This window comes from Lissotriton vulgaris, chromosome 4_1 (assembly GCF_964263255.1).
Source record: "Lissotriton vulgaris chromosome 4_1, aLisVul1.2, whole genome shotgun sequence".
Classification (NCBI taxonomy): Eukaryota; Metazoa; Chordata; class Amphibia; order Caudata; family Salamandridae; genus Lissotriton; species Lissotriton vulgaris.
Window position 1 is genome coordinate 858,051,569 of NC_141691.1, and position 16,693 is coordinate 858,068,261.

The 16,693-nt window shown below is 45.2% G+C and overlaps 1 protein-coding gene across 1 annotated transcript in view; it reads left to right on the top strand.

The window, feature by feature from the left end:
- LOC147722670 (cadherin-9-like) overlaps window positions 1–16,693 on the top strand; it is a 976,253-nt gene that overhangs the window by 951,848 nt on the left and 7,712 nt on the right. Inside the window, exons 10-11 of the mRNA XM_086965167.1 lie at window positions 15,854–15,971; window positions 16,074–16,325. Of these exons, the coding sequence (XP_086821293.1) occupies window positions 15,854–15,971; window positions 16,074–16,325 (370 nt within the window). The remainder of the gene's footprint in view (window positions 1–15,853; window positions 15,972–16,073; window positions 16,326–16,693) is intronic.

The following is a 16,693-nucleotide window of genomic DNA, read 5'->3' on the forward strand; positions in this document are numbered from 1 at the left end:
CTAGTTGGCAATGGTATTCACCTTTGTCCAAATAGGGACCCTTACTTCTAAGTCAGGATAAGGGGATTACACTCCTAAATAACCCCTGCTCACCCCCTTGGTAGCATTGCAAGAGCAGACAGGCTTATCTCAGAGGCAGTGTGTTGAGCATTTGTTAATATACACATTAATACAGTGAAAACACTACAGATGGGCACAACACAGGTTTTATAAAAATAAGTATTCTTTATATAGACTTAACATAAGACCACAAACGACAAAAATCCACAATACTACACTTAAGATTGCTTAAAGATGATGAAAGTTACTTAGTTTAAGTTGATGGTAAATGCGACAATGTTCTCAACAAAGAACCTAGATGCATAACGCAAGGTAAACAAAAGGCTCGCAAAAGGGAAGATGCTTCGGTTCCGTGATACGGGGGAGATGATGCGTTGTACCTCAATGCTTGCTCCGAGTAGGGGATGCGTTGGGATCCTTACCGGTGTGGATGTGATTCGTAGATTCTCAGCTTGCCGGCCTGTTGCAGTGCGCATGATGGCGCCTTGATGCGATGCGACAATCCGGTTGCGATGCGAGAAAATGGTGCCCTTGATGCAGGGATGCGTAGACGCCATGGCAGCCTTGTCACGACTCTGTACTTTGGAGCCTCGACAGGCCCTGCGACACGCTTCCACGGTGCTGCGATAGCGACTCTCTCGATGGCGTCACGCTTCTCCGGTGATGCAACAGCAGGCAGCTTCGATGAACACACGCTTCCAGGGAGATGCGGCAAAGGCTCACTTCTCCAGGGATGCAACGATTTCAGCTGCGGTGGTGACATGCTTCTTCTTGAAGCGTCGCGCTTCCAGCTCCCAGCGACACGCAAATGTCTGGAGTTGAGAATTCCCAGCAGGGAAATTCAGAGGGGAGCTGGAGGTGAAGTCTCTTGTCCCTGATACTTCAGCAGGAGGCAAGCACAGTTCAAGCCTTTGGAGAATATTCTGAAAATGATGAAAGTCCTCAAAAAGTTCCTTCTCCTTTCTTTGGCAATGAAGCAACCACTGCATGCCAACCCAGCAAACAGCACACTGGCAGAGGGGCAGTCCAAACTCCTGCAGCATCCTTTGGTTCTTCTCCTTGCTAAAGGTTTCGTGTTCCAGAAGTGATCTAAAGTTCTTGGGATCAGGGTCCCAATATTTATACCCCAAAATCCTTTGTTCTCTGCTAGTCCAAACCAGTTCCTGAGCACATTGTTTACATGATTCTCTTCTTCCTTTCACTGTTCGGGGCAGAGACATCAGCAGCCCCACAGGAGGCGGAGCGATCACAGGGGAGGGAAGATACAGCTCTGAAGCACTTTGTTGACAAGATTCCGTCTCTCCTTTCACAGTGCAGGGCAGAGACATCAGACAAGCCACAGGAGGTGGAGCCAGCATTTTAGAGGTAAAGCCCAGCCTTATTCAGGTCCCAGGTGCAACTCCTCCCTCCCATCTAGATGCAGATCTCTCTATTCACCACTGTGCTGCCCCAGCCTGTCTCATGGAATCCCACAGTCCTGTGACTCACAAATTCAGACAAGGAATACACAACCTAGCCGAGGCAGGCCTGGACAGTTAGGCAAGAAAATACCTACTTTCTAAAAGTGGTATTTTCAAACACAGAATATTAAAACCAACTTTACTAAACGATGTATTTTATTATTTAGTTCAGGCATACTAAATTCAAATTTCTACCATGTTCCCTGAGTCAGTTAGGATTATAAGAATATAATAATCTTACTGCCCATTCTAGCCTATAGAGAACCGGTAGCCCTCAATAGTGAAAAACAAAAATGGCTGTAATTCACTGCTAGGACATGCTACAAACATCAGAGTATGTCCTACCTTATACTTACAATGCACCCTGCCATAGGGGTGTCTAATATGAAGCAAAGGGAAGGTTTAGGGACTGGCAAGTGGGTGTACTTGTCAAGTCTACATGGCAGTCCTAGACTGCACACAGGCCTTGCAATGGCAGGCCTGAGACACACTTTACAAGCTGCTTTTGTGGGTGGCACAATTGGCAATGGCTTTAAACCATTATACGTTGCTGGTGAAAGGTACCAGTGGTATCCAGGGCATTGGAGTTATAAGAGTCACCAGTACCTGCAGCATTTTGTGTGCCACCCTGAGTGACCCAAGTAAACAGTTGACAGAAGTCCTGCCAGTGTAGAATACAGGAGCAGTGTAAGCCTCATGAACTCGACTTTGCCCTCACGATGTGTGGCATGGTCAATAGACTATTTTTAATATATTCCAGTCACCCCTATGGAAAGCCTCCTGAGCCCATGAGGCAGGGTGCATTATATTAAAAATGAGGATGTGTAAGTGGAAGGTCATTTGTCTTTATAGTATCCGTTTCCGTTAAGGGCTACTATAAGTAATGAGCAGTCCATAAGATAACATGGGCTAGCACCAGGGACAACCTTTCTTTTTGGCTGAAACAGAGGACATAGGACGAACCATCGGAAGACGTAGCAAGATACAAACACTGACATAGATGCTGTAGAGGGAGATGGCGGTTTAGTCTACATAGCCACGTCCTTGAATTTGGATGTTGATCCTAACATATAGGACTCCAAAACTTTGGGACCATAAGAGATTTCGGATCCAGCATTTACTGCCATTAAATGTCTTGATTCAAAGAACCAGAACTTTGTAGAACTGTTTTAAAGAGGAAAACATGAATTGAACAGCACCGTACAGCCCATTAACAGTTACATTTACAATTATATGCCCCACCAGAATATGGGAGCTGTAAACCATAACAATATAGCTTTGCATTAACTATCAAAGCCCAAGTGAGTGAGACCAATTTTGGTCCAGAGTGTGCCTAACCCAAGGAAACAGATGGTGACACTGCATATTTATATAGAGGGAAAAAATATTTGTTGTTGTCCTGAAGAAGGTGGCTCCATTTTATCTACCCACCGAAACACGTCAACTATTTGTTTTCTGTTAAATTTGAGGAACAATGAGCTACACAGTACGAAGAAAAGATCAGAGAATATGATTTCTTATTGATTCTACTCAAATTAACATCATTCAAATGACAAATGTGTGTTTCTTATGTGTTGTCTCTCTTGGTATAATGTTTTATGACACTTTGTGAAATATTTTTCTACTATTGGACTTTTAAATTGTTTAAAAAAAACATGTATGCATTTTATATAAAGTGTATAAACTTTTGCACTTGGAGTGATATATTAAGAATTAATTGTTTAAAAATTGTCTTTTTGGTCTCTCTTAAGATGGGTGTAGATGTATACAAAAGGTTGAATGAAATGAAATGTGAAATGTTTGAATAGAATGAATTGATTTGTCTAAGGGATTTTTGTATTGTTGACAACCTTGCGGTTGCCAGCTTCTTAATGGTACTGCCAAATATGTCATGTTTGGTATCAAACAACATGCCTCAGCACCCCTGACACAAGAGCGATGTGGCATGCACCCACATGACTACCGTAAAGGTTGCTCACCTGATTGCCTCAGCCTTTCCTGTGCTCTGGCTGTCAGGCCGCAGCTGCTGCCACCAAGACAGAATCTGACCCCCTCCAAGGAGATGTGAACTCTCCCAGGAGTCAGAAACAATGGCCAGGATGGGAAGGAGGTCACACCTCCCTCTCTGACAGTATGGCCATTGAAGTGGAACATCATGGCAGTGAGCTTCAAAGCTTTCACCACATATGATATGCAACCAGGCAGTTTCCTCGAGGAGGACACAGACCTCCCCCAGGCACACTTGCACCTGGGCAGGTGGGAAAATTATGTAGTCAAGATGGGTAAGCCCCCAGAAATCTAGGTGGTCACCTCAGAGTTGGCTTAGCCCCTGGGGCAAGTATCTCATTGGCCACTTGCACCCACACACCTAACATCCCTAAATCAATATTTAAGGGCAACCAAAGGCACCATAATCTAAGTTCTGATCTGGCTTACAACAAAAGACACCAAAGAGATCCAAGTCTGCTACAACAGGAGTTGCACAAACCTAAGGCATGACACTCTGCACCTGCTGCAACCTTCCTTCATTAGTCCCATGTGCACCGCAGGAAAAAACTAAATACTGGATCCAAAGAATCGCTGGCCATCAGGCCCTTCTAGGGATCACCCAAAAGTAGATGGTGCTATGCATTATGGAAACATAGTCCTGACCTCCAGCATGTTTCAGGCAGCTACCGTTTTCCGCTGGACGTCGAAATAACTTCATGCTGATCTCGAGCCAGGTAAAATTCGAACTGACTGTTGTGGCTTCATCCTGGGTTGCACATAACCTTAACCCTCCTTGGGTTCCACACAACTCGACCAGCAAGCGACCGATTTCCACTAGTGCTTTTGCCCATTGACCACAATGTTAACATCTCCTAAAATCCATAACCCCGGTTATACTTATCCGGTTGACTTCATTTTGGTTTCTAAATTTATGTAACAATCTGCTTTATTTTTATAAATTGGTGCTGGATTTCTTTTGAGTCATGTCAATTACTCAACGCCCATGTACTCTGAAATACCTAACATATGTTCCTTTACTAAAGCCTGACTGCTCTTTGCCACTCTAACAGGAATGAGCTTAAAGATTTATTATTGTAAATCCATGGACCGTTTTGGGGTATTGTGAAAGTATTGCATAGTGAAGCCTAACAAGCTTCACTACGTTATACTCCACCTTCATATAACTATGAAAGGCCAAGAGGCCACATACATGTTTAAAACAACAGTCATACCATCATGTGATGACTGCTGATTATATTGCAGGCCTACATCCTTAATCCCACTGAAGTAGTGGACATACTACAATGTAAGGAATCCTTGGAAATTTCCCCAAATTGGTCCCTCTTACCTATAATAATTATTGACTATGAAACAACCTAAGCATGAAGATGCCAGACTTTCCTGTACGATGGACAGTTTGCACTATTCATGATAATTAAACAGATGCACTATTCATGCTTCATGACCTAATACATGCCTTATAGTTTTGAGTAGGATTGTCTTTATCAGCTAATTTTCCTTAACTGTTGGTACATTTGCTGGTGACAATTGTCAAGAACTATCCTGCTGCTCTTGATGTTTGTCGTAAGTGTGGTATTGAGAGTGTGGCCTTTAAGTATGAAGCGTAGCTATGCGCAAGGTTGAGTGCTCGTTAGAGAAAGATGCATTTAAAATGTCTTTGAAATAAAGTACATACTGTGGAATCTTACCTCTTGGTTGTCTGCAAAAATCTGACACAGGTAAGACTGTTAGCATTTGTCATGGGTCTAACTATCAGAGTGTGACCAAGACTAGCTATCTTTGATGCAGTGTGAAAATGAGTTGTGTGAATCAATAAAATGTTGCTAGTCTCATATGGAATCCCTTATAGCCCTGGAGAGATGGGATATATATATATACAAATGAATACACAGTCAAACATTGTCACAAGGTAAAACTGTTTTCAAGTCTTAGGGCCCGGTTAGGTTAACGGTGGGACCGACACCGATAGCCCATTGGTGGCGGTCTCAACATCATCGGACTCATCATATCCCCCTGCCAAATTTCGCGAGCAGATGGGTGGCGGTCGGAATGGCCGACTGCTGAGCATTCGACAGGCTCCTTGAGCCCGCCGGTGTGGTGGAGGGGGCCCTATTCCCTACAATGGTGGCAGTGCCTACGATGTCCCTTTACGCCCACCCATTCATGGCAGTTAACCTGCCATGAACAGGCAGGTGGAAAAGGAATTTGGGGGCCCGAAGTGGCCCGCTTCCAACCTGGCATCCGTTGTGGTCACTGGGGGGCACTATATCCCTGCACCATATGGCAGGCACAGTATTGTTCCTGCCACGTTGTGCAGGGATATGTACAGGGTGCATTTTTTGCATTGCAGCAGGTTCTGCAGCCAAGAGCACCCGCCGCAATGTAAAGAATACACAGTGTGACCGCCTTGCAGGTGGTCACATCGTAATCCCTTTGGTGGGACTGCTGATGGCTTGTCGGTCCGTCCCTTTTCCGATAGGGTGGCGGGAGGACGTAAGTCCGCCGGCCATCCTAATCGGGCACATACAAGTTGTTTATTTTGTTTAGCAAGGCACAAGACCTAAACAAAAAAGAAGCGAGGTACTAACCATGTTAGGCAGTGTGCAGGTGACATCATGGCGCGTGACCTCACAGTGTGTGACATCACAGCATGTGGCATCTCACGTGGCTTCGCAGGATGAAACAAGAAAGAAAGTGGCACCCCAACCCATGATCTCCCAGGAAGGAACATCACAAGAAGTGACATCAGCTCTTAAGACCTCACACATATGTTCCCGTGCCCAACACAGGATACAATGTGTGATTGTAAAATATTGCAAATAGGCCGTGTAAAATATTTCTGGGTCAGGTCACCAAGATTGATAATAATTACCTATCAATCTTTTTGTTTACACTTATTCCGAATTCTCTTTTATCTTTCACTTGGTATCCTTCCCACCCACTCTTCTTGAGCACCCACTCTTTTGCACGCTTCCTTTTGGCGCAACCTTCAATTGAACTGTATTAATTATGGACATTAATTTCTTGTATTGCAATTTTTCAATAGGACGGACTAAAATGATAAGTTTCCGTAGAAATTTGGCTGTTGCACATTTTTCCTTACTTTTCTTTACTTTTGATTTGATAACTCTAGGAGCATTAAGAAGTCACTAGCTCAGAAATATTTAATATTGTAATTGATTTAGACTTGTTGAAGGATTGGTTTGAGGACCATTGTTTTCTATACCGAATTGCACTCAGGTCCAAGAACTGATATTGGGTTACCCCATTTTTGTAATTGCAAGGTCTAAATCATGGCCAAAGTCTCGGTCCAGTGTGACCAATTAACCATTTGAGTGCTATTTGCTTTTAAGCTCTGTTTTTGCATTTAGTCTTTAGAAATCCATATCTCAACTTCTATTGATTGGATTTTTGTCATTTTGGTCTAGTTGTATTTGTAAGATTATTTTCTATTTGCCTAAACTGGTGTGGAATCTATTTGTGGTGTTCTTATTTTGTTACTGTGTGTGGTGTGCACAAATGCTTTACACATTGCCTCTTAGTTAAGCCAGATTGCTCTGTGTAGAGCTACCAGAGTGTGAGCACAGGTTAATTTAGAGTGTGTTGCTGACTTACCCTGACTGGGGTTCCTACTTGGGCTAGGTGCATACCTCTGCAAACCAGAAACCCATTTTTCCAACATTGGTGATCAGCAGTGAAGATAGGACTTTCATTTGTGCAGTTCATGCAGTGATTGGTGTACACTGCTATCCATATATCAGACCAATGTTTTTCTCAAAATCATGTCTCGGTCTGGAGAGGGTGCATCTGAACCTGAAAAAATAGATTTTGAGCTGGCCAAACTGTAGGCCTACAGGGCCAAGATCTAGGATTTATGTAAGTTATTTTAGCTTTCTACTAAAGGCTTCACAGGTAAAGTGGAGTAGAAAAAGGTGCTGAGGGGCTGGATAGAAGCTTGTGATTCAGTACCTGTGACCCCAGAAGAGGAGGATGAGGAACTGGATGGTGATGAGGATCTGGACCAGGATTCATGGGAGAATCTTGGACTGCATGGGCCTGGGGAGACAGCAGCATGCGAGGAGAGTTGGTTCCCCCTATGGCATGGAGCAGAGTATCATCCAGTGGTCTGTCCCCGGAGGAGCTGAAAGACAGGCTGGTGAGGAACATTTAAATTGGAGTTTACTAAGCTCATGTTGGAGGTGAAGAAATGTACTTAGGAAGTGAGCTTGATGGAGCTGGACTTGGAGGGCTGGGCCCAGCTCAGATAGTTGCTGCTTATATTCAGTGTCCTCTGAGAAAAGAGTACACATGCCCATGGGTTTGGTTCCTGATTATGGAGTGGAAGATGACATAGTTAGATGGTTTGAGGCGTGTGAGATTGCTTTGCAGATGCACAAGATCCCTGAGAGGGATCGGCCCAGCCTTTACAAGCATATCCCTTCTTAGGGGACGGCAACCCTATTGGCCCTAGAGAGGAGTGACAGGATGAGGTAACCCTCCATGAAGGAAGCCCCACTCAGCAAATATGGTTTGACCCCATAGAAGTACAGGCAGAAGTTTAGGGACAGTGTGAAATTATCCCCATAGACCTGGGTGGATTGTTTTGATTCTTTTTGCGAGGCACTGGATGGTTTGGTGAAGGGCAGTGATGTTAAGGATTATATGGGGCGGTATAACCTGATTACAAAAGAGCATATGTTTAGTCTTTGGTTTAGTCTTTGTATGGCAGATCTGTACCAGCCCTTAACTGATAGTATGCTCTCTGACCCTTTGGAGTTTTCTATGGAGGCAGACCTTTTGGTCAGCACCAGTGTCCACAAGAAGGTATCTGGGGTTATCACCACAAGGGTTCTGCAGGTCAGGATTCCATTCCCCTTGCTGAAAAGAAAAAGAAGTGGTTCCTTGACAGTAAGTCTGCAAGGAAAACACCCCTAAGTGTTATGAGTGTCAACAGGAAATACACTACAAGGGAGATGCCAAAAGTCCCAAGCACGCAGTGTTATCCATTGGTGGTCAGTCAATGGGGAGGGCTAGTGTAGAGCTTGGGGAGGAGTTTAACCCAGTTAGTGGTGGGTCAGAGTTGAGGTTACCCTAAGTCCCTGTGTGCTAGAGAAATGGTGCAGAAAACCCACATGCCTGACAATGATAGGACGTGCTGTTGGTGGGTCACCATCAATGGTCAGAGGGTAGAGGCTCTGAGAGACAGAGAAGCCAGCCTAACCACCATCCGCTGTCATCTGGTGTCTTCAAAGCAGGTAGTCCCTAATGTGTTCCACAAAGTTTTTGTTGTTGACATCTGTGAAATGTATTATTTATTTATTTATTTATTCAAGAGTTTTATATAGCACTGGCTAGACCTGGAGGTATCAGAGCGCTTTACATGAGGTTCAACAAAAATTACATTACAAGATTAAATCAGTTCCCATTTACGTCAGTTGCTAGGCAAAACAATTGCAAGAGCATAGAAGACGAGATAATTGAAGTTGTAGAGGGGAAGGGGTAAGGGTAAAGGGCCAGGAGGGAGATACGGCAGAGATACAAAAGGAAAGTCTGTTCAAAGTGCGGCTGGTTAGGTGACTGTCGAGGGGAAGTCCCAAAACCCATCTTCTCTATAGCTATCGGGTAGCTCCACCGGGCATTCGCCAGAAAGCTCGGTCTCAATGGGAAAAACAATTAAAGAAACATGGAGGGCAAAATAAATGGAGCGTAGAGGGGAGGGGGCATGGAAGGAGAGAAGGGGGGATAGGGGAAGAGACAACAGGGAGAGACTGAATAAGTCTGTCTAAAGGACGACTGGGTAGGTGATGACCAAGGAGGGAGTCCACGGCCCATCTCCCCTATAGCTAAACCAGGTAGCTCCATCAGGCATTCGACAAAATAGTTCAGTCTCAATACATTGAGAGAGGAGAGACAAAAATAGAGGGAGGATGGGGGAAGCGACGACAGGAGAGACGAAAGGAAGTCTGGCTGAAGACAGACTGGGTAGGTGACGTCCAAGGGGGGAATCCCCGACCTGTCTCCTCTATAGCTAAACCAGGTAGCTCCATTGGGCATCAGACAAAATAGCTAGATCTCAAAGGACGAGGAAAAGTTTGCAGATAGACAGGGTGGGTACTAGGCGCCAGGACAGGTGAAGGCAGAGGTCAGCAGCAGGAAATTGGAGAGGAGTAGAGTAAGGAGATAAACCGGGTGAGGACTAGGGCTAGGACAGGTGAAGGCAGAGGTCAATAGCAGGAAAGTGGAGAGGAGTAGTGCGAGGAGGGGTGTGGGAATGTAGTTCGGCGAGAAGTTTCCATGGATCTGGTGGGCAACCAGCTTAACCAATGTGCGGGTGCTCGGCTGATTCTCCGGTGTAATCTCAGGTACAGTCAGGTTCTGCTTGATTTTTGGTTACCCCATTTTGCAGGCTGGAGTGGATCTTTGCGTGCAGGGGTGGTGTACACGCAGGGACACATCAAAGTTGAGATGCGCACCTGCTAGACCTCCAGGTGTCGTTCTCAGGAAGGCTATTTGTTCTCCCATCTAGGCAGGCCTCGTGTAACATGTATCGCGGTCAGCCGCCGCCAATAAAGCCTGGTAGGTGGGCGCGCAGTGCTGAAAGACCGGCGGAGGGTAATACAGTCTGTGGCTCTTCTAATTGTGTCGGAGTGCATCGGCCGCATGGTCAAAAGCGGGCACCGGGACCCGCCGTCAGTGGTCTTTGGCGTCATGGCATGAGCAGGCCTGGGGCCCCTCTAGTACACACACTGTCGCGGTTATGGTACGGGCACCATCATGGCAGGTCCGGAGGCGGGTCCACAGTGTCCTCCATAGGGCCCCATAGGGCCCCTCAGCAGATTCGCAGTGGAAAAGGCCCCCGTTGACTGGCAGCGTGTGCAGCAGATCAGAGGTGCAGGAGTGGTTCAAAGCTTGAGCAAGGAGCCGGTGCAGGGGTTCCAAGAGCCAGGAAAGGTCTTGATCTGCGGCCGTGGTGGTGGGCCTGCGGGCGCCATCTTAGGGCAGGCAGGCTCCAGGCAGAAAGACCCGAAGGAGACCCACCTCCTGGGTGAAGCTGCTCAATACGCCCCCGGTCAGAAAGGGGCAGCGGGAGTCTCTGCGGGGCGATAGCGCTCTAACAGTGAGCCTACCTTCAGGAGCCGCTCTCCGTCGACAGCGTTCTCGGCAAAGTAATGGCCGCCATGTTGAAGATCACCGCATCTCGCCAAGCACCGTGAAAAACAGCCTCAACCGAGGGACACAGAGGCAGGCAAAGACTCTCCAGAGGTGCTCCTAGCAGTCTTCTTCAGGTAGGGAACTTTGTTATCCAGAGTGCAGCCCCAGAACCGCCGATCTGCAAGCCGGAGCAGCGCGTGGACTGGGAGCCGAGCCGAGCTACGTCCGCTCGGCTCGGCTCCTGCACCTCTGACCTGCTGCTCACTACCTAGTGGATCTGGCTCCCTTGGAGTGGTAGTGGGGGGGTCTCAGGTTCCATGAGAGTAGCTGTGAGTCCATCCATGCCTGTGGATTGTCTGCTTGGTAATGACCTGGAACATACTGCCTGGAAGGAGGTGGAGCTCAGGTCACACTTTGGGTTGCCTGATTGGGTTTGCCTGACCACAGGGTCCATATCAGACCATGTGGGTGGTCAAGTGGACCTGGAGCCCAGAAGAATGGTTCAAGTGCTGCCAAGAAGAGGAAGGCAAGGGGCATAGGAAACCTGCTGCAGAAATTCTCACAGTCTGGGTGGGAGCTGATCCTGAGGGGGACACCCCGGTACTACAGGGAAGAATGTGGCTGAACTTGGGAACCTGTCTGAGCTATCCAACTGGCAGCAGGAAGGAAGTACCATCATGGAGGAGTTCTGCAAGATGCAGAAAGAGTGCCTTCTTTTGTGGGTCTCCGGGCAGCAACCTGAGACCCAGGCAGCCGGTGATGCCTCCTGCAAACACCTGATTTACTGGGAGAAAGGTCTCCTGTATAGTGAGCCTAAGGCTCCTGAGCCTGGTGCAACATGTGCCACTAGCAGGTCATTTTGGTCTAGACAAGTCCTTTGACAGGCTCATCACCCATGTCTATTGACCTCAAATGAGGAAGGTCTCAGATGTGTTCTGTAGGTCCTGGCCTACCTGCCAGGCAAGTGGCAAGTCAGGGGGGGAGTACAAGGGCCCCTGCAACCTTTCCCTGTAATTAGCACCCCTATTGAGCAGCTTGGTATCAAAATTCTGGGGCCTCTGGATCCCAAGACAGTCATGGGCAACACATTTGTTCTGGTCTTGGTGGGCCATGCCACCTGGTATCCAGAAGCTATCCCTCTGAGGACTGTGACTGTACCCACTGTGACCCCGGCGCTGATGGAGATCTTTACCCGGGTGGGGTTCCCCAAGGATGTGATATCTGACCTGGGTATCAACTTTATGTCTGGGAACATGAAAGACAATGATGGAGTGTGGGGTAACCATTCCTTCCCACCCCAAAACCAATGAGTTAGTTGTAAAGCATGATTATGGGTCCACCCGAACTCATGAGGCAAGAGTGGGACTTCTTCCTGCCATGACGTTTGTTCACCTACAAGGAGGCACCACAGAAGAAGGTTGCCTTCAGCAATTTTGAACTTCTGTACAGGCATCCTGTGAAAGGAGCTCTCAGTTTGATTAAGGAAGGCTAAGTGCAAGCTTCCAAGAAACCACCCCAGGATATAGTTAGCTACATGCTGGTGTTCTGCAACAGACAGCCCGCTACTGGAAACTCGCACAGGAGAATCTGGAAACTAGCCAGGAGGACAGAAATGCTGGTATCACCAGAATACCCATGTGGTTGAGTTTCAGCCTGGTTAAAACGTGTGGGTAATGGTGTCTGTGGAGCCCTAGTACCTGCAAGTCTTTTGTCTGGGCCTTATGGGTTGAAGGAGCGCAAGAGTGATGTCACCTACTTGGTGGACCTCAAAACTCCCAGGAATCCTTTAAACGTCCTTCATGCCAATCGCCTTGAACCCCACTTCGAGACGTCTCAGCTTACCATGCTCTTGGTTAGTGATGATGGGATGGAAGATCAGAGTGAACCTCTCCACGACTTCATTTCTTCCAAGGAGCAGGATAGGTCAGTGGAGGTTGTCAGCCTCTCCCCTACCTTGACCCTAGATCAACAGAGATACTACCACCAGTTGCTGGAACTGTTTGCCTCCATGGTCTCACTTACTCCAGGGGTCACTACATGGTGCATCCATGATATTGACACTGGGGACAGTAAACCAGATTTCTAACAATTATATTTTATGTTTTAATGAAAACATGGAATTCTGCACACCCCAAATCTGTCCTCTAAAGAGACGCATGGCTTGTCTTCATATCGCCGGAAAGGATTTTCCTAGATCATTCAAATAGGGGGAACATCCTTTACAACGTGGATGTTACCCCGCAGTGCAGTTACGATGCGTCTTTTACAACGCAAGTCGTTACTACGACTTGAGCTGGATGGCGCTGTGGGATAAGGAATCTTGTAATTTTATATTCCAACACCATCCCTACTGTTACGGGGACTGGTGTTGGAATATAAAATTATAAGATTCCGAAATCTGCACCCTCCAACGCAAGTCGTTGTAACGACTTGCGTTGTAAAATCTGCGATGTAAAGTACCGCGTTGAAAACAACCGCGTTGTACTGACATACATCCTTCAAATATATATGTGATAAGCAAATAATAATCTACTTTAGAGTTGTGTGCAAAACTGAATTTTCAATACCAGATAATAAGTTGTGCTTGTGAAGTCATCACATGATTAACATTTTCAAAAGAACAGGCCATGCTTAGTGAGAGGATTCCAACATACTCTACTAGGGGGACAAAAACATCCCTTTCCATTTTCAATTTTCTGACCGACGAATCCACCAATCCTCTTTGTTCATTTGAAGGTGTTTAGATGGTGATGTAGAGATGGACATTGATACATCAAAATTCCAGTGGTAGTGAAAAAGAGATTGCGCACTCGTGTACAATGTCATTATGGGGTGGTCCCCTTAATGCAGTCTTAGATCCTCAACAGCTTCAGGTTATCTTTTGAGAGTTTAGCGGAAAGGAAAGGAATGGAAACTGATGAAATTAAAAAGCGCTCTTGAAGCACTGTTATTTCCTCTTTTGCTGCTGGCTATATAGTCACCGAATTAAGGGGAGATGAATAGTGCCTTTGGTATCAAAGGGCAAGAAGCATGTATGAGATGTTACCACTGCTGCCTCCTATTGATGCTCATTAAAGCAGAAGCTTTGCTGTTTACTTTATGGACACCTTGCTGTTCCCCTAATGTTAGAGCTGAGGTTGTTGGTGGTGGAAGTACTTTAGAACCTTTTAAATGTGACCTGGAGCAATAGGATTTTTTCTGCAATTGTATGCTGCAGCTTTTCACAACCTGGTGACTTTTTAAACAACCATGCTTGAACGCCATTTTGGTTGTTTCATTTTTTTCTCCAATAATTTTATCAACTGTCACTCACCTTTTTCGGACCAGCAGAAGCAGGTTAGTCAGACAAAATTATAAGTTGCCATACATGTTCTGTACAATATGGAGACAATCTGCATCTTTTCCTCATAACGAACATGTCCGCGAAATTGACGATTTGGTTAAATCAAATTGCATGATCACCATGAACATGTCATAAACACTGTCATGACAGGGTCCCTCAAATTAGTTGTACAAAATGTGAAATCAAATTAAGTCAATCAAAAATATGTATTTCAGCAAATATGAATAGGTTCAAAGAATGAACAAAAGCAAAAGTTTGACTTAAAATTCACCAAAGTACTAAATAAATTATTAATATAGCCTACAACACCAGTACTTTCTTAAGAAATTCCTCTAATAAAACATTGACTATTTTCTAACCACTGCAATATAAATATAGGTCCTCATTTATGAATAGTGTTGCTTCTCTGCGTGAAAACATCGCATATTCTTCACTAAAATACATCTACATGCCTTTTCTTTGCAGGGGAACACTCACCCTGCATACATTGTACCTAACACAAGTATAATGTAGTGCGGGGCTTTACAAATTGATGCATCTGCCTTCATGTGCCACTTTGTAAATATGGCGCAAACGTGGTGCATATTTTATGCCGCCGCAGCGTCACAAAAAGTGACGCAATGGTACGCAAAGGGCTCATAAATAAGCAACGCAATACAAAGAATTGATCGTGGTACCTATGTTCTCAGAAGCATTTGAAATTTTGACTTTCATGTACATCTATATTGATGCCCAACTCCTACATTGGCATTATATATTATTAGCACAAAAATGGGATTTTGAAGTATAAACCTTTGGAACAATACATAAAAGCATCATGTGGGAGTTTCAGTTTACCTAAGTGCACAAAGAGTTTTCTAAATGTGATCCCTGCTCGCTAGTTATTGAATGTTCTTTTTTATTGGCCCGTAGGTCCGCTTCACAAAGGTAACCTTACACATTTGTGTAAGTGTACAATTGTCTGCTATTTGCAAAAGGATTTGCGATTAGTATCTTTACAAGTACGGAGTCCCTGCACATTTAAAGATAGGACCGTTCAATCTTTTTTATGTGCAGAGACTCCTCACTCATAAAGATACTACTCTGAAATCCCTTTGTGAATAGCAAACATTCTTAAAATAACCCAGACGCAGTAGTGGTTGGTGGTGGGAGTAGCTGCCGGGCGGTGACGGGGGAGTGGGAGGGGCAGGGTGGGGGTAGTAATCTATAGATTACGGAGGTTTACAGGTAAGTAAACGTATAAATAAATAAAACAAATTTTGTTGCATTCACTGCATCCCCAAATGCGATGCAGTGCATGCAACGAAATTCGATTTATTAAATGTATATGTTTACTTACCTGTAATTCTCCGTAATCCATAGACTACTACCCCCACCCTGCCCCTCCCCCTCCCCACGTCACCGCCCGGCAGCTACTCCCACCACCGACCGCTGCTGCTCAGAAATGTAAGTTTACCTTTGTAAATCAGGCCCTAAGTTATTAACCTGCTTATGCAAAGCAATATTTACTGCTATTTATATTGGCAACAAAACAAGTACTTTTTGCTATTCAGTTTCTCTTTTTGTCTACTAAGAATGTTTGTTCATGCTGCAATGTAAAAGCTATTTGGCACAACAATGCTACTCCTATGCCTGCAATCACAGCCTATTTTTCATATTAAGGAGGATTTTTTGTGCACAACTGGAATATGTGAAATCTCTATTTCCTTTTCATTGTGTTCGTTAATGGAGTTTGTTTGCTGTATTTTCTATGGGAAAATAATGATGTACTCTTTTGAATGTCCTTGCATTAGTACCAGTAAACATTTAAGCCTATTTATATTTTCAGCTAATTCAAACTGTAAGTGCTATAGACAAAGATGAGCCGCCAAGAGGTCATAGGTTTTTCTTTGAAATGGTACCAGAATTCACCATCAATCCAAACTTCACTGTTTTGGACAACAAAGGTAACAGTCTCCTATGCATCAAACACTTGTTTAATTCTGTTTTTTCCTCTGCTTCGCTTGAGGCAACCCATTCATCTGTTTCAATTCATCTCTTGAACACAGATAACACTGCAGGGATCATAACAAGGAGAAATGGTTATAACCGGCATAGAATGAGCATCTACCTGTTACCAATCATTATCTTTGACAACGACTACCCCATCCAGAGCAGCACCGGCACTCTGACCATCCGGGTGTGTGGCTGCGACCGCCACGGCAACATGCAGTCCTGCAGTGCAGAGGCACTGCTCCTCCCTGCCGGCCTCAGCACTGGAGCGCTCATTGCTATTCTCCTCTGCATCATAATACTCTTAGGTAAGAGACTCGCGAGGCAATCGCAGTGTTTCATATGCAAAGTGATATTCTATTGTCTTCAAGCGCATCATATGCATGCCAGCTGCTGTGCACCGCGCAAACAACACAAGAGAGGAGAGAGGCTTCTCGAAACTCAGACCGAAATTTATACATGAAAGGATGAAATCAAAATGCATAAAATGAAGGACAGCTTAGTCACAAGAATGGGTAGTCATTAGGCTTAGCTTTTAGTGAACAGGTGTTCTCAGCTCTTAGATCCTTCTCTTTAATTCTCTTACTTTTCCGTAAGGCTTCCAAAACTTTCAGAAGAACAATGAAATAAACTGTGTTGCTACTGTGGTGGTGGATGCCAGTAATTACATTGGGGC